This window comes from Oncorhynchus tshawytscha, linkage group LG01 (genome assembly GCF_018296145.1).
Source record: "Oncorhynchus tshawytscha isolate Ot180627B linkage group LG01, Otsh_v2.0, whole genome shotgun sequence".
Taxonomy (NCBI): domain Eukaryota; kingdom Metazoa; phylum Chordata; class Actinopteri; order Salmoniformes; family Salmonidae; genus Oncorhynchus; species Oncorhynchus tshawytscha.
Genome location: NC_056429.1, coordinates 39,823,693 through 39,849,434, shown reverse-complemented (window position 1 = coordinate 39,849,434; position 25,742 = coordinate 39,823,693). Strand labels below are relative to the sequence as shown.

General features: G+C 43.2%; 1 protein-coding gene across 5 annotated transcripts in view; it reads left to right on the top strand.

Annotated features, from left to right (window-relative positions):
* LOC112250636 (DnaJ (Hsp40) homolog, subfamily C, member 6) overlaps positions 1-25,742 on the top strand; it is a 64,107-nt gene that overhangs the window by 18,265 nt on the left and 20,100 nt on the right. For 4 of the 5 annotated variants that reach the window (XM_042321293.1, XM_042321288.1, XM_042321290.1 and 1 more), the window contains 3 exons: positions 1,001-1,151; positions 13,677-13,726; positions 18,433-18,581. In XM_042321293.1, the coding sequence (XP_042177227.1) occupies positions 1,001-1,151; positions 13,677-13,726; positions 18,433-18,581 (350 nt within the window). The remainder of the gene's footprint in view (positions 1-1,000; positions 1,152-13,676; positions 13,727-18,432; positions 18,582-25,742) is intronic. The other variant, XM_042321285.1, reaches the window with a different exon arrangement.

Below are 25,742 nucleotides of genomic sequence, written 5' to 3'. Positions count from 1 at the left end.
CATTTAGGAGTAGTGGTTGTGGAAGTGGTAGTGGTACTGGCAGTGGTAGTGGTAGTGTCAGCTCAGTGCCATGTGCTGTGTACAGATGGATGGGGTGGGGAAGGGAGGAGTGTGTTTAGACCAGGCTGCTGAATCAGATATAGGACTTGGGTAAAGTCCAAGAGGAGGGCTTTCTCTTGAACTAGCACAGTACCAGAGTTGACTGCATCTCCCTCTCTTTCGAACAGTTTATCGGTCCAATTAGTGTGTTTGTTATATTAGGGCTGACCCCATCTTGTCAACTTCTTTATCCTTATTCTAAAATAAGTACATGCGATGCATATATGTGTCACGTGACGAGAGCAAGGGTTAAGGGAAGAGGGAATATTTTTCTTAAACTTTCGAGGGAATTCGGTAACGGAACGTTTCAGTCAGAAATGGCTGTAATTATGTTGCAGCTGCATCGACACGGACAGCGCGATACACACTGTTGAAGTTCTGTGGTGGTCGCTGCAGCAGGGAGGAGAGAGAGACAACGGGTGCTAGTCACTCAGTCACTCGCTGTCACAGCGTAGCAAGTCTGAGCCCGACCTGGCACAACCAAATACATTGCGGTCGGACTCCCTCTAGTCATTTGTGTGTCTTAGTTATTTAATCAAACAGTGCGCTTAAAGCATCAGACAAGCGCAGTGCATCTAGTTGATTTGATTAACACAATACAGTAGGATGTGTTTGTGTGTATATATATGGAAAAATACACGTTTTAAAATGTCAACCGATCGATTGGTCGAAAGAACAGACTGGGCAACCAAGATTTATTTTAGTCGGGGACAGCCCTATATTATATGTTGGATGTTGTTTCTGTTTGTCGGGCCATTGGGGATGAAAGACACACATGTTGTTAGGTATATTTGTTTGTCTGTTCTGTGCTCCATATACTGTGTCTCTACATGCGTCTACATGTCTGTCTGTCTTTGTCTGCATCCTCAGTGTGTGTTTCTCGTCATTCTTAATTGTAAAGGTCCTCCATCTCCAGATATGGATGCCAACTATGGCGGAGGGCTGCTGGATATGGTGAAAGGCGGAGCCGGCAAGTTCTTCAGCAACTTCAAAGATAACCTGAAGGACACACTCAAAGACACCTCCACTAAAGTCATGCACCAGGTGGCCACGTAAGTCCCGAAAATCACCCCCAATCCCTTTACCCCTGACTCATTTGAATTTTTATTCTCTTTTAATTCAAACTTTTTCTGTTAAGTGTGTTGAGACCTAGTGAAATACACTTTAAATAAATTATGATTAGATTTCCTGAGCCTTAACTTCCTTAACCTGTTACACCACCCATCTCTGCCCTTACAAAAATTGCAGCAACTGTAGTATTTTGGACGCAGTAGTTGCAGAATAACTACGGTATACTGCAGTTATATTGCACTGTAACTGCAGTTACTCTGCCAAATTACTGCAGTAAAAAAAATGTGAACGCAGTATTTGCAGCATACTGCAGTTATACTGCACTCCGACTGCAATCTTTTTTTTCTTATGGGTGGATCTGGCATGGGAGATATGATGTGCCTGTCCCCCATGTTGAAGCTCCCTGGCTGGGGTGCGGTGACATGTGGCTAGCCTCCATGCCATGATATCTAGTTGTTTTGGGCTAGAAATTTCACAGTCTTTTCCTCCCACCCAACTCTGACCCAGTTCTGGTTCCCAGGCTAGCCTAGAGGTGAACGACTCTATGCCTTCCCCGATAAGGAGCGCTCAGGCTGGGCCTAGCAGAGATCTCAGGCCTTTGCTCTCTCCTCAAGTAGTCGAGGAGATGTCAATTCATTAGTGGACGAACGGAAGAGTGTCCTCCCCTCCTCGATAGCCACCTTTCATCGAGGATAGTCATGTGTATCCTATCTGAGTCCTTCGCGGAAGCATTTTGAAATCTGCCACACCCACTTTGAGTCAGCTTTTGTTTTGTCGGAGGAGAGAAGCATGCACACGTTTAAAAACGACATGAAACTTATCGTTTTATCTATAAAATGTCTAGCATAGCCAACTTAATTTGTTTTTAACACTTTACATATTTATTTTGCGATCCACCACTGTAAGTGGAATTTGCCTGAGGACGCGTGAGTGGAGAAGGAGAGTCTCATTTCATACAAGCACATTTTCATCCACGTTCCCTCACCTCGCCGCCTCTCCTCGATTACCTTTGTCCTTTTTCAAACGGAGGTGAGAGAGGACGGAGAGAGGACACAGGAGTTAAGCAAATCGAATTGAGAAAAGGCCTCTACGTGCCTGCTGGGAGCTAACATGGTAGTGTGAAGGGAGGAGTGTCAGTTGTCATCCAGTTGAGATGTTTACCTGTCCTCTGTGGTTGCCGTGGTTTCCTGACCTGTGAAATATGGAATGGGGTAGTTATGACTGGGCTGATACCACATGGTTTCAGACCAAGGCTCTCCCACCCGGTTCCTGGAGAGCTAACCTCCTGTAGGTTTTCGCTCCAAACCCAGTTGTAACTAACCTGATTCAGTTTATCAATCAGCTAATTATAAGAATAAGGTGGGCTAAATTAGGCTAGGAGCGAAAACCGACAAGACACTAGCTCTCCAGGAACAGGGTTGGAGAGCTCTGACACTTAGATAAATCTCTATGGCTGTACACCACAGCACAATGGGAAAACACTTAATACTATTGGTGAGAGACAGAGTTATTATTTGAATTGTACCTGTATATGGAGATAAAATATGAGTAAAATAGATAGCTAATAAAAAAGGCTGGATAGATTTTTCCTAAAGGGGATGTGCGGGAAGGAAAGCAGATGAATGGATGGAGAGGCCTGGAGGAACAGTGGGAAGTGTGAGGAGGGATGACGGATAATGGGGGGGGGCTACCGAGTCTGGCACCGCTGGGTCCTGAGAGAGATGACATTCTTTCTGCGTAGGCGTCTGCACTGGCCACACAAAGGAGCCTCTGTACTGTCGGACAGTGAGCAGGCCTCTCGAGACTCATGCCTCCTTGTCCACACACTCTGCCTTTAACCCTGCCACACACGCGCACACACAGAATCTCTGCCATCTCTCTGGACCACATTGAAACGGTGTCAGTTACGGAGCAGGGACAGGGCAGAGCCGGGGTATATTGATTCAGCGGGTCGATCACAATTTGCTGCTAATACGGTTATCTTTTGCCTAGTCTCGTCTCTTCCCTTCTCCTTTCCTTTCCCTTCCTGTTATGTCCCCTCTTCTCCTTGGATCTCAACTTCACTCCTCTCAGCTTGTTTATTCTCTCCCCTATTTGTCTTTTCTATCCTTTCCTCCTCTCCTCCATTTTCTGTTCATCTCTCCTCTCCTTTTCTCTCTTCTCCTTTTCTCTCTCCTCTCCTGTGTGAATAATTGATAGCGGTTTATTGTACCTAGAGCAATGCTGATACACAGGGATTCATTTCACCTAGAAAAAAACAGGCCATGTGTACACCACTGTCAGTTTGGTACTGTGTATTACTGCTAGTTACTGTTGACCTGCCATTTGTATAGTAGAGCAGGTGTGGCCTGTGTGTACTACAGATATAGTTAGTCCCTATCTATAGCTTACACTACAGCTAGCTATTTCAAAGCCATGGAGGCTACATGTGTACATCTGATATAATCCAAGATTCAGTGGAATTTGTTGAAACAAAGTCAGTTACTTGATTCATGGTCAAATGAGATACCATTCAATCAGCTGTGTGCAAGCTGTCTTCCTTAGAACGCATGCAGTTGTGACAGACAGACTCTGCAGTGCTGTGTTCTGTTCAGGTTTTCTGTGTTGTATTGGTCTGAAAGGCAGTGTGTCCTTGGCCCACTCCCATTCTCTCTCTCTCTCATCCCCCCTCTCTCCCCTCTATATTCTCTCTCTCTCAATTAAATTTCAATTTAAGGGGCTTTATTGGCATGGGAAACATGTTTACATTGCCAAATCAAGTGAAATAGATAATAAACTAAAGTGAAATAAACACAAAAAAATGTACAGTAAACATTACACTCACAAAATTTCCAAAAGACATTTCAAATGTCTATATACAGTGTTGTAATGATGTGCAATTAGTTCAAGTACAAAAGGAAAAATAAACATTTAGTTGTATTTATAATGGTGTTTGTTCTCTCTATCGCTGTCTCTCTCATTCCCTACCCCCTCTCCCTCCCCTCTATATTCTCTATCTCCCATTCTCTCTCGCTCTCTCTCATTTCCTCCCCCTCTTTCTCCCCTCTATATTCTCCCTCTCTTCTCTCTCCCATTTTCTCTCTCTCTCTAAAAACACGACTCATAAGTTATGATGACCTATTCCTCTCTATCAGAGCCTTCTATTTACAGACAAACCCTATCTGTGGTTACTGCAACGTGTCACAGTAACCACAGGAAATGGCGGGAAACGCCACAGCTGTGCTGCCGTCACACTGCTGAGCGTGTGAGCTTTAACTGTTAGAGCATGGCTCCAATGTCTCTAATGTAATACAGCCAAGGGTAGCTGTAGCTTGCCTGGCCTAATTAATGTTTTGTGTTTTTGTGTATATATAGCAGGGTATAGAATATATGCCTACAGTAGCCTATACACCTGTTTGTGTGTGGGTGTGGGTGTGTATACCACCCTCTCCTACCCTCTAATAATAATAATAATATATTTATTTTAAATAGTGCTTTTCGTTACAAGTAGAATCTCAAAGTTGCTTTAAAAACAAAATAAGCCAAAAACAATTTAACAAAACAAATATAGGGATCTGGCAATATTGGTCTTCCACATCGTTAGATGATAAGCAGTTCAGTAGTAGTATCATGAAGAGGGAGAGTAGGTGGTACAGCCAGGCAGGGAGCTCGAGACATCTGACAGACAGGCCACAGAGCCCCTCAACGGGCACCTTGTCGTCTTCGATAATCACAGCTCCTCCTTCATGGGTAGGCTGGATCGTCCAGTCCTGAAATGTAGTACCCACCTGGGTGATGCTTCAGCGACTGTAAAAGCCCCAGTAAGACCACCACACCTCAACAATGGTCCAATGAGCCTCTGCATCCCCTCACACCGCTGTCCCTCTAGGAACTGGGGCAGGGTGCTAAAAAGCCAACGCTGTTAAGCTGGTGTTGCTGCATCATTTAAATCTTGCTAGCTAGCCAAATAGAAACGGACTTGCCATAATCAATCCTGCATTTCTGTGGAACACCACCAGATATTTCAGTTCATCTATCAACAAGTTATCAAAAACTTTAAAAGTATTTTTTTGGGGGATCCAAAACCCTTAAAAACAATAAAATATGTCAAATATTAGCCTAGCCTACCTCTCCCCACACCAATAAGATACTAGCAAGCCTACTGTAGCGATTCTTATCGGCATCTCAAGGGGAGGCAGGCTGTACACGCTCCAGCATGTAGCCAGAATAGGTCAGAAGCTTCTAATCTGCATGCTACAACACTGCTGGCCTCACGCAATGCAAAATGACACCTGCTTATCCTGCTCAAAATAACCTGGGCTGGCTCTGCAGTCTTGCAGCCATAGTTAGCAGAGCTAACGCTATGACCAGACAGCAGCAGCCACAGTTCACTTAGTACAGCTAACACTATAACTGGACTTGTACCTGCCACAGTTAACAGTTAGCAGAGCCAGCACTATAGCTAGACTTGTAGCAGCCACAGTTAGCAGAGCTAGCGCTAGCCAGAAAGGCCTATGCAGCAGCCTCAGTTAGCAGAGCTTGCGCTAGCCAGGAAGGGCTATGCAGCAGCCACAGTTAGCAGAGCTAGCGCTAGCCAGCGCTACCTGGCCATGCTGCTGTTCCAGTTTCAACTGACCTGAGCCCTAGGACCATGCCCCAGGACTACCTGACATGATGACTCCTTGCTGTCCCCAGTCCACCTGGCCATGCTGCTGCTCCAGTTTCAACTTCCACCTGACTGTGCTGCTGCTCCAGTTTCAACTGTTCTGCCTTATTATTATTCGACCATGCTGGTCATTTATGAACATTTGAACATCTTGGCCATGTTCTGTTATAATCTCCACCCGGCACAGCCAGAAGAGGACTGGCCACCCCACATAGCCTGGTTCCTCTCTAGGTTTCTTCCTAGGTTTTGGCCTTTCTAGGGAGTTTTTCCTAGCCACCGTGCTTCTACACCTGCATTGCTTGCTGTTTGGGGTTTTAGGCTGGGTTTCTGTACAGCACTTTGAGATATCAGCTGATGTACGAAGGGCTATATAAATAAATTTGATTTGATTTGATTTAGATAGTCTAACACTGTTCATGCTGCAGGACAGCACAACACAACACTGTGTCGGCTACTTCCGGCGCCGACAGAGATGGCCGCCTCGCTTCGCGTTCCTAGGAAACTATGCAGTGTTTTGTTTTTTTACGTGTTATTTCTTACATTAGTACCCCAGGTCATCTTAGGTTTCATTACATACAGTCGAGAAGAACTACTGAATATGAGATCAGCGTCAACTCACCATCAGTACGACCAAGAATATGTTTTTCGCGACGCGGATCCTGTGTTCTGCCTTTCAAACAGGACAACAGAATGGTTCCCATGCAGCGACCCAAAAAGACGACTCCGAAAAAGAGGGAAACGAGGCGGTCTTCTGGTCAGACTCCGGAGACGGGCACATCGTGCACCACTCCCTAGCATTCTTCTCGCCAATGTCCAGTCTCTTGACAACAAGGTTGATGAAATCCGAGCAAGGGTAGCATTCCAGAGGGACATCAGAGACTGTAACGTTCTTTGCTTCACGGAAACATGGCTCACTGGAGAGACGCTATCGGAGGCGGTGCAGCCAGGCGGGTTTCTCCACGCATCGCGCCAACAGAAACAAAATCTTTCTGGTAAGAAGAGGGGCGGGGGCGTATGCCTTATGGCTAACGAGACATGGTGTGATGAAAGAAACATACAGGAACTCAAATCCTTCTGTTCACCTGATTTAGAATTCCTCACAATCAAATGTAGACCGCATTATCTACCAAGAGAATTCTCTTCGATTATAATCACAGCCGTATATATCCCCTCCCAAGCAGACACATCGATGGCTCTGAACGAACTTTATTTGACTCTTTGCAAACTGGAATCCATTTATCCGGAGGCTGCATTCATTGTAGCTGGGGATTTTAACAAGGCTAATCTGAAAACAAGACTACCTAAATTTTATCAGCATATCGATTGCGCAACCAGGGGTGGAAAAACCTTGGATCATTGTTACTCTAACTTCCGCGACGCATATAAGCCCCTGCCCCGCCCTCCTTTCGGAAAAGCTGACCACGACTACATTTTGTTGATCCCTGCCTACAGACAGAAACTAAAAAGAGGCTCCCACGCTGAGGTCTGTCCAACGCTGGTCCGACCAAGCTGACTCCACACTCCAAGACTGCTTCCATCACGTGGACTGGGAGATGTTTCGTATTGCGTCAGATAACAATATTGACGAATACGCTGATTCGGTGTGCGAGTTCATTAGAATGTGCGTTGAAGATGTTGTTCCCATAGCAACGATTAAAACATTCCCAAACCAGAAACCGTGGATTGATGGCAGCATTCGCGTGAAACTGAAAGCGCAAACCACTGCTTTTAATCAGGGCAAGGTGACTGGTAACATGACCGAATACAAACAGTGCAGCTATTCCCTCCGCAAGGCTATCAAACAAGCTAAGCGTCAGTACAGAGACAAAGTAGAATCTCAATTCAACGGCTCAGACACAAGAGGCATGTGGCAGGGTCTACAGTCAATCACGGACTACAAGAAGAAATCCAGCCCAGTCACGGACCAGGATGTCTTGCTCCCAGGCAGACTAAATAACTTTTTTGCCCGCTTTGAGGACAATACAGTGCCACTGACACGGCCTGCAACGAAAACATGCGGACTCTCCTTCACTGCAGCCGAGGTGAGTAAAGACATTTAAACCTGTTAACCCTCGCAAGGCTGCAGGCCCAGACGGCATCCCCAGCCGCGCCCTCAGAGCATGCGCTGACCAGCTGGCCGGTGTGTTTATGGACATATTCAATCAATCCCTATACCAGTCTGCAGTTCCCACATGCTTCAAGAGGGCCACCATTGTTCCTGTTCCCAAGAAAGCTAAGGTAACTGAGCTAAACGACTACCGCCCCGTAGCACTCACTTCCGTCATCATGAAGTGCTTTGAGAGACTAGTCAAGGACCATATCACCTCCACCCTACCTGACACCCTAGACCCACTCCAATTTGCTTACCGCCCAAATAGGTCCACAGACGATGCAATCTCAACCACACTGCACACTGCCCTAACCCATCTGGACAAGAGGAATACGTATGTGAGAATGCTGTTCATCGACTACAGCTCAGCATTCAACACCATAGTACCCTCCAAGCTCGTCATCAAGCTCGAGACCCTGGGTCTCGACCCCGCCCTGTGCAACTGGGTACTGGACTTCCTGACGGGCCGCCCCCAGGTGGTGAGGGTAGGCAACAACATGTCCACCCCGCTGATCCTCAACACTGGGGCCCCACAAGGGTGCGTTCTGAGCCCTCTCCTGTACTCCCTGTTCACCCACGACTGCGTGGCCACGCACGCCTCCAACTCAATCATCAAGTTTGCGGACGACACAACAGTGGTAGGCTTGATTACCAACAATGACGAGACGGCCTACAGGGAGGAGGTGAGGGCCCTCGGAGTGTGGTGTCAGGAAAATAACCTCACACTCAACGTCAACAAAACTAAGGAGATGATTGTGGACTTCAGGAAACAGCAGAGGGAACACCTCCCTATCCACATCGATGGAACAGTAGTGGAGAGGGTAGCAAGTTTTAAGTTCCTCGGCATACACATCACAGACAAACTGAATTGGTCCACTCACACAGACAGCATCGTGAAGAAGGCGCAGCAGCGCCTCTTCAACCTCAGGAGGCTGAAGAAATTCGGCTTGTCACCAAAAGCACTCACAAACTTCTACAGATTCACAATCGAGAGCATCCTGGCGGGCTGTATCACCGCCTGGTACGGCAACTGCTCCGCCCACAACCGTAAGGCTCTCCAGAGGGTAGTGAGGTCTACACAACGCATCACCGGGGGCAAACTACCTGCCCTCCAGGACACCTACACCACCCGATGTTACAGGAAGGCCATAAAGATCATCAAGGACATCAACCACCCGAGCCACTGCCTGTTCACCCCGCTATCATCCAGAAGGCGAGGTCAGTACAGGTGCATCAAAGCTGGGACCGAGAGACTGAAAAACAGCTTCTATCTCAAGGCCATCAGACTGTTAAACAGCCACCACTAACATTGAGTGGCTGCTTCCAACACACTGACACTGACACTGACTCAACTCCAGCCACTTTAACAATGGGAATTGATGGGAAATGATGTAAAATATATCACTAGCCACTTTAAACAATGCTACCTAATATAATGTTACATACCCTACATTATTCATCTCATATGCATACGTATATACTGTACTCTATATCATCTACTGCATCCTTATGTAGTACATGTATCACTAGCCACTTTAACTATGCCACTTTGTTTACATACTCATCTCATATGTATATACTGTACTCGATACCATCTACTGTATCTTGCCTATGCTGCTCTGTACCATCACTCATTCATATATCCTTATGTACATATTCTTTATCCCCTTACACTGTGTATAAGACAGTAGTTTTGGAATTGTTAGTTAGATTACTTGTTGGTTATTACTGCATTGTCGGAACTAGAAGCACAAGCATTTCGCTACACTCGCATTAACATCTGCTAACCATGTGTATGTGACAAATAAAATTTGATTTGATTTGATTTGTATCAAAATAGAACACTGCTGCTGGTCCAATTACCTCATTATGAGTATTTCCCACTTGATGCTTCCTCCTGTCCCCACCTCCCCTCCTCCCAGCCTCTCTCCCCCTCTTCCCTCTCCTCCTCTCCTCCTCTCATCCCTCCCTCAGGTTACCCATGTGGCTGGGCTGTTGCATAACCATGCAGGGCCAGGATGGGAAGCCCTCAGGGCCATATGGCTCTCATCCACCTCAGTACTTCACAAACAGACCATTGGCCTAGAACAGTGGATATACGTTTACAAATCAAATGAAATTGTTTTTGTCACATGTGCCGAATACAACAGCCCTTAACCAACAATGCAGTTTTAAGAAAATACGTTAAAAAAGTAAGAGATAAGAATAACAAATAGCTAAAGAGCAGAAGTAAATAAAAATAGCAGGGCTATATACAGGGGGTACAGGTACAGAGTCAATGTGCTGGTGTCGAGGTAATTGAGGTAATATGTACATGTAGGTTATTAAAGTGACTATGCATAGATAATAACAGAGAGTAGCAACAGTGTAGAAGAGGGAGGGGAGAGCAATGCAAATAGTCTGGGTAGCCATTTGATTAGATGTTCAGGAGTCTTATGGCTTGGGGGTAGAAGCTGTTTAGAAGCCTCTTGGACCTTGACTTGGTGCTCCGGTTCCGCTTGCCGTGCGGTAGCAGAGAGAACAGTCTATGACTAGGGTGGCTGGAGTCTTTGACAATTTTTAGGGCCTTCCTCTGACACCGCCTGGTATAGAGGTCCTGGATGGTAGGAAGCTTGGCCCTAGTGATGTACTGGGCCGTACGCACTACCCTCTGTAGTGCATTGCAGTCGGAGGCCGAGCTATTGCCATACCAGGCAGTGATGCAACCTGTCAGGATGCTCTCGAAGGTGCAGCTGCAAAACGTTCTGATGATCTGAAGGCCCATGCCAAATCTTTTCAGTCTCCTTAGGGGGATTAGGTTTTGTCGTGCCCTCTTCATGACTGTCTTGGTGTGCTTGGATCCTTAGTTTGTTGGTGATGTGGACGCCAAGGAACTTGAAGCTCTCAACCTGCTCCACTATGGTCCTGTCAATGAGAATGGGTCCTCCTTTTCCTGTAGTCCACAATCATCTCCTCTGTCTTGATCACATTGAGGGAGAGGTTGCTGTTCTTGCACCACACGGTCAGGTCTCTGACCTCCTCCCTATAGGCTGTCTCATCGTTGTCGGTGATCAGGCCTATCACTTTTGTGCCATCGGCAAACTTAATAATGGTGTTGGAGTCATGCCTGGCCGTGCAGTCATGAGTGAACAGGGAGTACAGGAGAGGACTGAGCATGCACCCCTGAGGGGCCCCCGTGTTGAGGATCAGCGTGGCAGATGTGTTGTTACCTACCCTTACCACCTGGGGGTGTCCCGTCAAGATGTCCAGGATCCAGTTGCAGAGGGAGGTGTTTAGTCCCAGGATCCTTAGCTTAGTGATGAGCTTTGAGGGCACTATGGTGCTGAACTCTGAGCTGTAGTCAATGAATAGCATTCTCACATAGGTGTTCCTTTTGTCCAGGTGGGGAAGGGCAATATAGAGTGCAATAGAGATTGTATCATCTGTGGATCTGTTAGGGCGGTATGCAAATTGGAGTGGGTCTAGGGTTTCTGGGATAATTGTGTTGATGTGAGCCATGACCAGCCTTTCAAAGCATTTCATGGCTACAGACGTTATTGCTTTGGGTAAGTAGACATTTAGGCAGGTTACCTTAGTGTTCTTGGGCACAGGGATTATGGTGGTCTGCTTGAAACATGTTGGTATTACAGACTCAGACAGGAAGAGGTTGAAAATGTCAGTGAAGACACTTGCCAGTTGGTCAGCGCATGCTCAGAGTACACATCCTGGTAATCCGTCTGGCCCTGCGGCCTTGTGAATGTTGACCTGTCTAAAGGTCTTACTCACATCGGCTGTGGAGAGCGTGATCACACAGTCATCCAGAGCAGCTGATGCTCTCATGCATGTTTCAGTGTTACTTGCCTTGAAGCGAGCAAAGAAGTTATTCAGCTTGTCTGGTAGACCCGTGTCACTAGGCAGCTCTTGGCTGTGCTTCCCTTTGTAGTCTGAAATAGTTTGAAAGCCTTGCCACATCCGACGAGCGTTGGAGCCGGTGTAGTACTATTTGATCTTAGTCCTGTATTGACGCTTTGCCTGTTTGATGGTTCGTCGGAGGGCATAGCGGAATCTTAAAAGCTTCCGGGTTAGAGTCCTGCTCCTTGAAAGCGGCAGCTCTACCCTTTAACTCAGTGTGAATTTTGCCTGTAATCCATGGCTTCTGGTTGGGGTATGTGCGTACAGTCACTGTGGGGACGACGTCATCGATACACTTATTGATGAAGCCAGTGACTGATGTGGTGTACTCCTCAATGCTATCGGAAAAATCCCAGAAAATATTCCAGTCTGTGCTAACAAAACAGTTCTGTAGTTTAGCATCTGCTTCATCTGATACATTTTTTATAGTCCGTGCCACTTTTGCTTCCTGCTTACATTTTTGCTTGTAAGCAGGAATCAGGAGGATATAATTATGGTCAGATTAGCCAAATGGAGGTCGAGGGAGGGCGAGGGAGAGCTTTGTACATGTCTCTGTGTGTGAAGTAAAGTTGGTCTAGAGTTTTTTTCCCCTCTGGTTTCACATTTAACATGCATGGCGGTATACAGCTCATTGAGTGTGTGAGTGTGGTGTGAGTGTAGTGTGAGTGTGAGTGTGAGTGTGGTGCCAGCATTGGTCTGTGGTGGTATGCAGACAGCTACGTAAAATGCAGATGAAAACTCTAGGTAGATAGTGTGGTCTACAGCTTATCATGAGATACTCTACCTCAGGTGAGAAAAATCAAAAGATTTTTGGTGCACAATATCTAATTGTGCACCAACTGTTGTTTAGAAATATGCATTGCCCCCTGCCTCGTGTCTTACCAGAGGATGTTGTTCTGTCCTGCCGATACAGTGTATAACCCACCAGCTGTATGTTATTAATGTTGTCGTTCTGCCATGACTCGGTGAAACATAAGATATTACAGTTTTTAATGGCCTGATGGTAGGATATACGTACTTTCACTTCGTCCCATTTATTTTCCAGCGATTGAACGTTAGCTAGCAGTATGGATGGCAAAGGCAGATTAGCCACTCGTCGCCTGATGCTCCCAAGGCACCCCGATCTTTTTCCGCGAAATCTCTGTTTCTTTCTCCAGCGAATGACGAGGAGAGGGGACCTGTTTTGGTGTTTGGAGCATATCCTTCCCGTCCAACTCATTAAAGAAAAATGATTTGTCCAATTCAAGGTTGGTAATCGCTGTTCTGATATTTCGGTCATAAGTTACAGTTGCAGTAACATTATGTTCAAAATAAGTTACAAACAATGCGAAAAAACAAACAAAATAGCACAGTTGGCCTTGATTTACCAGTGTCCGGTCGATTATTGTTCCCATGTCCGTTGGTCATGTGAGTACCAATGCGATGGTGCAGCTGTTATGCTGCGTGCTTTATATATTGTGTATTAACAGGTATCGCCCCGTGTCGTTCAACCAGGTTTATTCTCACTCTTTTATTTAGGTACAGCCCTGTGTTTTTGTATACGTGTTTGTTTTGGGTGTATTAAAAAAAAAATCCTATTGTGTATTCCTGCGCCTGTCTCCAAATCCTTTATACCAGCGAGACGACTAGGCTACAGGCCCAAAGGATCCCCCCCACCCACAGAGCCCTGTCTGTGTATGTTCACTTCAGCAGCTTGCTACAATGTGTGTGGATCATTCAAATACAAATTAGACAAAAACAATCACGTCTTAAAAAAACTGTAGACAAATCTCAGTGATCTAGACAATGCAGCGTCATATACGTTTAAGAATCTGAATTATTCATATTCTATGAATTGAGAAAATATTATTTCTGTCGCAGGTACACAAAAGGAGAGCTGGACATTGCCTACATCACATCACGAATCATAGGTGAGTACACATTATTGTCAAATCATACTGTAAGTTCTAGATCAACGGTATGAAATGGAATGAAAAGAAAGGGCGTGTGCCTGTGTATGAATTCTGTCAGCTGTGTTAATTTACTGCATGGGTGCCTGCGGTGTTGGGCTGTTCTAGCTTTAGCACCATTCCATTCATGAAGCGTACCAGACTCTCGTCTTCTTCTAACTGGCAATGGCTTTTCTCTCTAGCTAAAAGGCCATCCATCATTCTCTAACGGTAGCTTTATTTGATCATTATGGAGGGTAGTAAAGCCTGTATTTGGGCTTCACAGGTTTCTTCTCCACCCAATTGTTAGACTTCTAGATCTCTCAGTCTTTAGCCTCCTGTAAACTTTGCCTCACTCCCTCCCTACACAACATCTACTGTAAATCTATAGGTGACAGAGGGTGGGATTAAACAAGAGAGGGTTTGCTCTTGGTTTTTCGGGGGTTGGTTGGGATGGGGTAGGGTGATATTATGATACACAAAAGTATGTGGACTCCTGCTCGTCAAACATCTCATTCCAAAACCATGGGCATGAATATGGAGTTGGTCCCTCCTTTGCTGCAATATCAGCCTCCACTCTTAGGGAAGACTTTCCACTAGATGTTGGAACATTTCTGCAGGGACTTGCATCTATTCAGCCACAAGGGTATTAGTGAGGTTGGGCATCGACGTTGTGCGATTAGACCTGGCTCGCAGTCGGCGTTCCAATTTATCCCTAAGGTGTTCGATGGAGTTGAGGTTAGGGCTCTGTGCAGGCCAGTCAAGTTCTTCCACACTGATCTCGACAAGCCATTTTTGTATGGATATCTCTTTGTGCACGGTGACATTGTCATGCTGAAACAGGAACGGGCCTTCCCCAAACTGTTGCCTCAAAGTTGGAAGCGCACAATCGTCTAGAATGTCATTGTATGCTGTAGCATTAAGATTTCTCTTCAACAGCCCCAGACCATTATTCCTCCTTCACCAAACTTTACAGTTGGCACTATGCATTCGGGCAGGTAGCGTTCTCCTGGCATCCGCCAAAACCAGATTCGTCCATTGAACTGCCAGATGGTGAAGCGTGATTCATCACTCTAGAGGACGCATTTCCACTGCTCCAGAGTCCAATGGCGGCTAGCTTTACACCACTCCAGCCGACGCTTGGCATTGTGCATGGTGATCTTAGGTTTATGTGTGGCTATGGAAGTCCATTTCATGAAGCTCCCGAGAAACAGATCTTGTTTTGACATTGCTTCCATAGGCAGTTTGGAACTCGGTATTGAGTGTTGCAATCAAGGACAGATGATTAGCGCTTCAGCACTCGCGGTCCTGTTCTATGAGCTTGTGTGGCCTACCACTTCACGGCTGAGCCGTTGTTGCTCTTCGACGTTTCCACTTCACAATAACAGCACTTACAGTTGACCGGGGCAGCTCTAGCAGGGCAGAAATTTTACGAACTGACTTGTTGGAAAGGTGGCATCCTATGACGGTGTCACGTTGAAAGTCACTGAGCTCTTCAGTACCGGCCATTTTACTGCTAATGTTTGTCTATGTAGATTGCTTGGCTGTATGCTCGAATTTATACACATGTCAGCAAAGGGTATGGCTGAAATAGCCAAATCCACTAATTTGAAGGTGTGTCCACATACTTTTGTCCATGTAGTGTATATGCTAACACATACAAGCGCACACAAACACACACACATCCATACACACATGCACGCACGCTGCATGTAACAGCAGTCTGTCCTCCAGATGATGAGGACACAGTCACTCAAATTAAATGAAATAAAATGTTATTCGTCACCTGCTTTGTAAACAACAGGCGTAGACTAACAGTGAAATGCTTACTTATGGACCCTTCCCAACAATGCAGAGGGAAAATAATAGAAAAAAATAGAAAAATAACACAATGAATAAATAACAGATAACTTGGCTGTATACACGGGGTACCAGTATCGAGTCCTTGTGCAGGTGTACGAGGTAATTGAGGTAGATATGTACATATACGTAAGTAGGGATAAAGTGACAAGGCAACAGGATAGATGATTAACAGTAGTTGCTGCGACCCAAAAAGGGTCAAAGCAGATAGTCCGGGTAGCTATTTGGTTAACTATTTGGTTAACTATTTAACTAACTCTTTAACAGTCTTATGGCTTGGGGGTAGAAGCTGTTCAGGGTCCTGTTGGTTCCAGACTTGGTGCATTGATACCGCTTGCCGTGCGGTAGCAGAGAGAACAGTCTATGACTTTGGTGGCTGGAGTCTTTTGACAATTTGAAGGGCCTTCCTCTGACACCTGAGGGCCCCTATCTCCTAATGCATAGTGTGTCACCTTAGATCCCTCCTCCTACTGAACACTCATTTATGGGTGCGTTCGTAAATTCAACTTGAGTGTCAGAATGCGCTCTGGCCCGTGAATTCAGAGCTCTATTTCTTTTATGGGCCTAATAATAAAGACGTCATTTACCGGTAAAAATGAATTGCCATTTTATGTGGCATGAACAGGCATGATGCTTTCATCTGATTGTCTAACAAATCACTTCAAAAACGTAGGCTACCTGTGCACTTTTGTCCACTCCAAATAATCCAAACTGCATGTACACGCGTCTATTTCCATTCATCAAATGACACATCTATTTACAAAACACCAAAAAGTGTGGCTAATGACATTCGGCGATTGCCATTGATTAGGCCTACATTAATTGATGCATCTTGCTGACAAATGGACCCCTTTTTTGTAACCTGAAAAGTCGAGACACCTGAAATGGGGCTGAAACTGTCCCAAGTAAAACGGGATGGTCATCCTAACACACACGGTCAATTTACTAGTCCAGGCTACAACGTGTAGGCCTATTACCATGAACTTCAAATTGGCCTACCGGCAGCCAGTGATGTAGTGGTAAAAGAAAATTGTTGGGTCACCTCTGATCAGTAAAATGTTTTGAAAAAAAGATGGTAAACTGCATTTAGTTGCGCCCACCCTCCACTAGGCTTACACCACTGCTGGCAGCCTAACCTCTCAGCCGAGGCAATTTTACACACATGAACACACGCAGAACAGGCAGCCTACATTCAATATAATACATGAGTTGAATCCAAACATGTGTACAGCCTCGTTCATGAGATGTCCATAATTCATCAGTCTTCTCAGATGGCGTGACATAAAACACGACCTGTCTTTCCTTACATGAATGACATTTATGACGGTGTTATTTGTCATTATTAAGCTCATAACAATTGAATTAGAACTTAAACCCTGTAAAAAAAAATCCTGGATATTGGAGCTCTCTGAAAATCCACTGTATGTGTAACTATGCCTTCGTAACATTTCATTGTGTTTCACCGTGAAAACAGTTCTCATGGGCACACAAATCTCAAATAATGTAGGCCTATGCCGTTGCAAGATCGATTGCTTCTGACTGAAAGAGTCAACAATAGGCCTACTGTCATTCATGTTGGATGTATTGGATGCTCCGTTGGTGTCTAGTGATATCGGCGACCATCATCCTCTGATCCAGGAAAGAAAACAAATATTGATAGAAAATAATGAAACTAAATAAATGGTCTACTTCTGGCCACGGACGACACAGAGAACACCAGTACCAGCACACATGAAAAACAAAGCAATGAGCGCTCTAAACAGCTGACGGACAAAAGCAAATAATGATAAAATCAACAGACAAATCGAATGCATTGGAAGAAAGGCTCTTTTAAAAAAAAAATCAAGGACATATGGTGAAATGGCGAAAAGGAAATACAAAGGAAAATCTATGTGTTTAAAGGAGCTCAGCTGAGGCCAAACTCACTGAGTGGACCATGCCGTAGACAGGGAGACGGTTTATACAGCCAACTATGAATAAATGGTTTAAACCATGACAGAGAGGTGGGGGTGTTCGTTTCATTTGGAAGCTTTTATTTTCATATTTACCACTGTAAAACATATTTACCACTGTAAAACATATTTACCACTGTAAAACATATTTACCACTGTAAAACATATTTACCACTGTAAAACATATTTAACACTGTAAAACATATTTAACACTGTAAAACATATTTACCACTGTAAAACATATTTACCACTGTAAAACATATTTAACACTGTAAAACATATTTACCACTGTAAAACATATTTACCACTGTAAAACATATTTACCACTGTAAAACATATTTAACACTGTAAAACATATTTAACACTGTAAAACATATTTACCACTGTAAAACATATTTAACACTGTAAAACATATTTACCACAGCATTTTAAACAAATAGGAAAATGGTTATATTAGCCTTATTTAGACACCCTACCCAAGTTTGACTTTTGTTGCATTTAGGGGAGCTAACATTTCACTCAGCTGCCCCCCCCCATTGCTGCTCTGTAATTCACACCCTGCCTGTGGTTAAATTACTTTCAACCCACTTTTAACCAGATGAATGTAACTTTAACTACATAAACCACATACAGTACAAGACTCTCATCTTTTAAATGATTAGTATGATTCCCTGCCTGGTTTGTGTTTGTAAACCCCTGTGGCCACAGGTCCATCACCCTGAAGGCGTTTCCATACTGCACAGTGCAGCTGGAATGAAAGTGGAACCCCATGACAGTGTGTAATAATAGTACTAGACTGTATATCCTGGCATGCCTCATCATCACCTCTATGGTCATTGGGATTGAACATATGTCTCCCTCTCTGTCCCCTGCCAGTGATGTCATATCCTGCGGAGGCGTTGCAGATCGGCAACCAGAACCATGTGGAGGACATCCGCTCTTTCCTGGACTCACGGCACGCTGACCACTACACCGTCTTCAACCTGTCACAGCGCAACTATCGCGGCGCCAAGTTCTCCAACCGGGTGAGACAGATATACACTGAGTTTACCAAACATGAGAACACCTTCCTAATACCTTCCTAACACCTCCCCCCTTTTGCCCTCAGAACAGCCTCAATTTGTCAGTGTCGAAGCGTTCCACAGGGATGCTGGCCCATGTTGACTCCAATGCTTCCCACAGTTGTGTCAAGTTGTCTGGATGTCCTTTGGATGGTGGACCGTTCTTGATACACATGGGAAACTGTTGAGCGTGGAAAAACCCAGCAGTGTTGCAGCTCTTGACACAAACCGCTGCACCCAGCCACCTGCTACACCGTTCAAAGGCACTTAAATGTTTTGTCTTGCCCATCCACTCTCTGAATGCCACACATACACAATCCATGTCTCAATTGTCTCAAGGCTAAGAAATCTTTCTTTAACCTGTCTCCTCCCCTTCATCTATACTGATTGAAGTGGATTTAACAAGTGACATCAATAAGGGATCATAGCTTTCACCTGGATTCACCTGGTTGATCGATGTCATGGAAAGAACAGGTGTTCTTAATGTTTTCTATACTCAGTATATATATATATATATATATATATATATATATATATATATATATATATATATATATATATACGTATATATACGTGTATGTGTGTGTGTGTGTGTATACAGTACCAGTCAAAAGTTTGGACACACCTACTCATTCAAGGGTTTTTCTTTATTTTACTATTTTCTACATTGTAGAATAATAGTGAAGACGTCAACTATGAAATAACACATGGAATTATGGAGTAACAACCAAAAAAGTGTGAAACAAATCTAAATATATTTTAGATTTTAGATTCTTCAAACTAGCCACCCTTTGCCTTGATGACAGCTTTACACACTCTTTGCATTCTCTCAACCATCTTCACCTGGAATGCTTTTCCAACCGTCTTGAAGGAGTTCCCACATATGCTGATCACTTGTTGGCTGCTTTTCCTTCACTCTGCTGTCCAACCCATCCCAAACCATCTCAATTGGGTTAAGGTCTGGTGATTGGTGACTCTCCTTGGTCTGCTCCTCCTCCTCCATGCTACACGTTGGGAAACATGCAGAGATCATCCGTTCACCTACTCTGCGTCTCACAAATTTATGGCGGTTGTAACCAAAAATCGCAAATTTGGACTCATCAGACCAAAGCACAGATTTCCATCGGTCTAATGTCCATTGCTTGTGTTTCTTGGCTCAAACAAGTCTCTTCTTCCTATTGGTGTCCTTTAGTAGTGGTTTCTTTGCAGCAATTCGACCATGAAGGCCTGATTCACGCAGTCTCCTCTGAGTAGTTGATGTTGAGATGTGTCTGTTACTTGAACACTGTGAAGCATTTATTTGGGCTGCAATCTGACGTGCAGTTAACTCTAATGAACTTCTCCTCTGCAGCAGAGGTGACTGGGTCTTCCTTTCCTGTGGTGGTCAACTACAGTATATAGTTGAAGTTGGAAGTTTACGTACACTTAGGGTGGAGTCATTAAAACTCGTTTTTCAACCACTCCACAAATTTCTTGTTAACAAACTATAGTTTTGGCAAGTCGGTTAGGGCATCTACTTAGTGCATGACACAAGTAATTTTTCCAACAATTGTTTACAGACAGATTATTTCACTTATAATTCACTGTATCACAATTCCTGTTGGTCAGAAGTTTACATACACTATGTTGACTGTGCCTTTAAACAGCTTGGAAAATTCCAGAAAATGATGTCATGGCTTTAGAAGATTCTGATAGGCTAATTGACATAATTAGAGTCAATTGGAGGTGTACCTGTGGATGTATTTCAAGGCCTACCTTCAAACTCAGTGCCGCTTTGCTTGACATCATGGGAAAATCAAAAGAATACAGCCAAGACCTCAGAAAAAGATTTGTCTGGTTCATCCTTGGGAGCAATTTCCAAATGCCTGAAGGTACCATGTTTATCTGTATAAACAATAATACGCAATTATAAACACCATGGGACAACGCAGCCGTCATACCACTCAGTATGGAGACGCGTTCTGTCTCCTAGAGATGAACGTACTTTGGTGCGAAAAGTGCAAATTAATCCAAGAACAACATCAAAGGACCTTGTGAAGATTCTAGAGGAAACGGGTACAAAAGTATCAATATCCACAGTAAAACGAGTCCTATATTGACATAACCTGAAGGGCTGCTCAGCAAGGAAGAAGCCACTGCTCCAAAACCGCCATAAAAAAAGCCAGATTGTACCTTTTGGAGAAGTGTCCTCTGGTCTGATGAAACCAAAATATAACTGTATGGACATAATGACCATCGTTATGTTGGGAGGGAAAACGGTGAGGCTTGCAAGCCGAAGAACACCATCCCAGCCGTGAAGCACGGGGGTGGCAACATCATGTTGTGGGGGTGCTTTGCTGCAGGAGGGTCTGGTGCACTTCACAAAATAGATGGCATCATGAGGAAAGAAAATTACGTGGGTATATTGAAGCAACATCTCAAGACATCAGTCAGGAAATTGAAGCTTGGTCGAAAATGCGTCTTCCAAATGAACAATGACCCCAAGCATTCTCCCAAAGTTGTGGCAAAATGGCTTATGGACAACCAAATCAAGGTATTGGAGTGGCCATCACAAAGCCCTGACCTAGATCCTATAGACAATTTGTGGGCAGAACTGGAGGAATGGGCCAAAATTCACCCAACGTATTGTGGGAATCTTGTGGAAGGCTACCCGAATGCTACCAAATACTAATTGGGTGTATGTAAGCTTCTGACCCACTGGGAATGCGATGAAATAAATAAAAGCTGAAATAAATAGTTCTCTCTACTATAATAGTTCTCTCTACTATTATTCTGATTATTTCACATTCTTAAAAAAAAAGTGGTGATCCTAACTGACCTAAGACATTTTACTAGGATTAAATGGCAGGAATTGTGAAAAACTGAGTTTAAATGTATTTGGCTTAGCTTGTATGTAAACTTGTGACTTCAACTGTATGTATACATATATATATATATATATATATATATATAGATATATTGTCCTATCCTCTTTCACAGTTTCCTATGCTATGTCAATAATATTATGTAACAAGTTTGAGAGAGAGAGAGAGAAAAGTCTACCCAGGCCTACCAAGATCAACACACAGCGATACACATGGGAGACTGCCTCAGTTCAGACATACATATTTTTCTTCTATCTGGTGCAAGCAATGTTTTATAATACATTACCCATAGGCACTCAGCATTGTTTCATGTCAAACATGTTGCATCATTTTATTGACATAGAATACTCACTGGAAACTGTAGAAGGAGATAGGACAATGCATAGAACTAGATCAGGATGAAAGACTGAACCTGGAAAGTTTGTCTCACAGTGAGGCAGAAATGAAGTCGTCTAAATAGGACTCCAATGACTCCTAGATCAGGAGCCGTGTCCACAAAGCGTCTCGGAGTCGAGAATAGTGCTGAGAATTGGGGGTGGCAGGTAGCCTAGTGGTTAGAGTGTTGGACTAGTAATCGAAAGGTTGGAAGATCAAATCCCTGAGAAGGTAAAAAAAACTGTTGTTCTGCCCCTGAACAAGGCAGTTAACTCACTGTTCCTAGGCTGTCATTGAAAATAAGAATCTGTTCTTAACTGACTTGCCGAGTTACATTTAAAAAGAATAGAGACATTTCACGGCCTACTCTTATGGGTCAAAATAAAAGCTCTGCATGAAGCCTCTTTAGTCATAAGAGTCCTACCTAGTCTACATATATTTAGGAGACTCCATGAGCTGTCCTAACTAGTTAAGAGTTACCAGCAGATGTCTTGATAATCGAAAAAGGTAGCAGGTCAGTGATTCATGCAGCATAGACAAACAATTGCTTTGCAGTTGTTTACATGTTTGTTGTTGATATTTCTATATAATCAACCCGTAAGTAATCTCGACCTACATGGCACAGTAGCTCTTGTGCTTTTGACAATGATTTCTCTAGGCCTAATTCACATTACATGCCTAAATACTAACCACTACGCTAACAAATAGTCGCATATTTTTCTTTAGATTATTTCATTATCATATTCTTTCGAGTTATTCCTTTGGAGCGCAATATCACGTTGTTGAAAATATATGTTAACTTCGATTGTGTTCGGTGAAAATGATAGACCTTTAAAAAAATCTATGCAACATTATCGGCAGGCGACTTGATGCCTACTGTGCCAAAGTGATTTAGTTGTTGAACGGGAGGGATGAGTGTGTTGATATAACAATAATATCATCAAAATTCAATGATTTCAAACGTTTTCTCATTACAACCGTTTATGTTGTCTGGCGATGCGTCATCGAGATTGGTTATTCCCCATCATTTGCAACAATGTCAATTAGCGTTTTTTTTTACTATCTTTCCTTTGAGTTGCCTCAAACTGTTGTGATTTCCAGCTGAGATAAACTTTTATGAGTTGATTTTACTTCTGGCTCAGAGTTTGTCTAGATTCCTAGCACCTTTTCTGAGATGCTTTGTGGATATGGGCCCTGGTCCCCACTTCAGCTTCTTTACTTTTTCAGTGACGAGATGTTATACTTGGATTCTATCTAGCTAGATCGCTCCATCCAGTTATGGGTCAACGAGGCACCAGCCTTCAACCATCATCACCCCTCTCTCATTATGCAGGCAGGCAGGCAGGCACGCACTCACATACACACACACACACACACACACACACACACACACACACACATACAAGACAAAATAAAACTCCTAGCTCAAAGTAGGTTTTAAGATAATGTCAAAGGTCAAACAGAGCTGTTTTTATCTCAATATCAAATCATCTCTGGGTAACAATTAAGTAACTTACTGTGATTGTTTTCAATTAAAATGGTTAAAAAAAGAAACAAAAATAGCTTCTTAGCAAAGAGCAATTTCTCAAAACAATAATTTAGCTCTTACTGTCTGGGAGTGGTCTGAGTGGGGAGGGGTAAAACTGAAAATTAGCTGTTATTGGCAGAGAGGTTTGGAACTCTCTTTCTTATTGGTCTAATAACTAATTTTTCGCATGATATCACCATGGAAGGCCAAAACTCCATCCCAACAAAGGATGATATTTCAGGTGGTCTTTTCAAACAACTCTTACACTAAAAGGGAGTTATCAGCATTTTCACAGTATTATTCTAACCTCATGGTGTGGAAATATATATAAAACATAGAATAATCAAGTTTTTGACATCAGGGGGCCTTTAAAAAACTTCCCAGACAAACTGAGTTTTTACAAGATGGTAATCTTGACAGTTTGAGGTACTGCAAAGGAAAGAATGTGATGACACTCATTGACATTGTTGCAAATGATGGGGAATAACCAATCGCAATGAGGCATCGCCAGCTGTGAACTCTATAGCACGCTTCGACAACCACGGTGAATGTGGCTGTACATCACTTTGCCTACTCTTAATTATTGTCTAACATGTTGGCATGCAGTTGTTTTGTGGTTGTTAAAAGGAATTTTTGACAACTGAATTTTGACAATATTACCATTATTGTGACACTCCTGTTTGACAACTCTAAATCGCTTTGGCACAGTACATCAAGTCACTTGCTGATAACGTTGCATGCAACGTTGTGTACAACATTTGAAAGGTCTATCATTTCCATCGAACCCAATCAAAGTTAACATAAGCCCGAGATGCCTTCAGTTGCCCAACTAATCTTTTTTAACAATGTGATGTTTCACTCCAAAAGGATAACTTGAAATAACATGCTGTAGGTAATTAAATAATCAAAAGAAAAACGTGTTTATTTATTAGCGTAGTGGTTATTATTTAGGCATACAGTATCATGTGAAATCATTGAAATAGGCTTCATGTGAAATCATTGAAATAGGTCTCCTGTGAAATCTTGTGAAATAGGCCTCATGTGAAATCTTGTGAAATAGGCCTCATGTGTAATCTTGTGAAATAGGCCTCATGTGAAATCATTGAAATAGACCTCATGTGTAATCTTGTGAAATAGGCCTCATGTGAAATCATTGAAATAGACCTCATGTGTAATCTTGTGAAATAGACCTCATGTGAAATCATTGAAATAGACCTCATGTGTAATCTTGTGAAATAGACCTCATGTGAAATCATTGAAATAGACCTCATGTGAAATCTTGTGAAATAGACATCATGTGAAATCATTGAAATAGACCTCATGTGAAATCATTGAAATAGACCTCATGTGAAATCATTGAAATAGACCTCATGTGTAATCTTGTGAAATAGACCTCATGTGAAATCCTTGAAATAGACCTCATGTGAAATCTTGTGAAATAGACCTCATGTGAAATCATTGAAATAGACCTCATGTGAAATCATTGAAATAGACCTCATGTGAAATCTTGTGAAATAGGCCTCATGTGAAATCTTGTGAAATAGGCCTCATGTGAAATCATTGAAATAGACCTCATGTGTAATCTTGTGAAATAGACCTCATGTGAAATCCTTGAAATAGACCTCATGTGAAATCTTGTGAAATAGACCTCATGTGAAATCATTGAAATAGACCTCATGTGTAATCTTGTGAAATAGGCCTCATGTGAAATCATTGAAATAGGCATCATGTGAAATCATTGAAATAGACCTCATGTGAAATCATTGAAATAGACCTCATGTGAAATCATTGAAATAGACCTCATGTGTAATCTTGTGAAATAGGCCTCATGTGAAATCATTGAAATAGGCATCATGTGAAATCATTGAAATAGACCTCATGTGAAATCATTGAAATAGGCATCATGTGAAATCATTGAAATAGACCTCATGTGTAATCTTGTGAAATAGGCCTCATGTGAAATCATTGAAATAGACCTCATGTGAAATCTTGTGAAATAGGCCTCATGTGAAATCATTGAAATAGACCTCATGTGAAATCATTGAAATAGACCTCATGTGAAATCATTGAAATAGACCTCATGTGAAATCATTGAAATAGACCTCATGTGTAATAGACCTCATGTGTAATCTTGTGAAATAGACCTCATGTGTAATCTTGTGAAATAGACCTCATGTGAAATCATTGAAATAGACCTCATGTGTAATAGACCTCATGTGAAATCATTGAAATAGACCTCATGTGTAATCTTGTGAAATAGACCTCATGTGAAATCATTGAAATAGACCTCATGTGAAATCATTGAAATAGACCTCATGTGAAATCATTGAAATAGACCTCATGTGTAATAGACCTCAT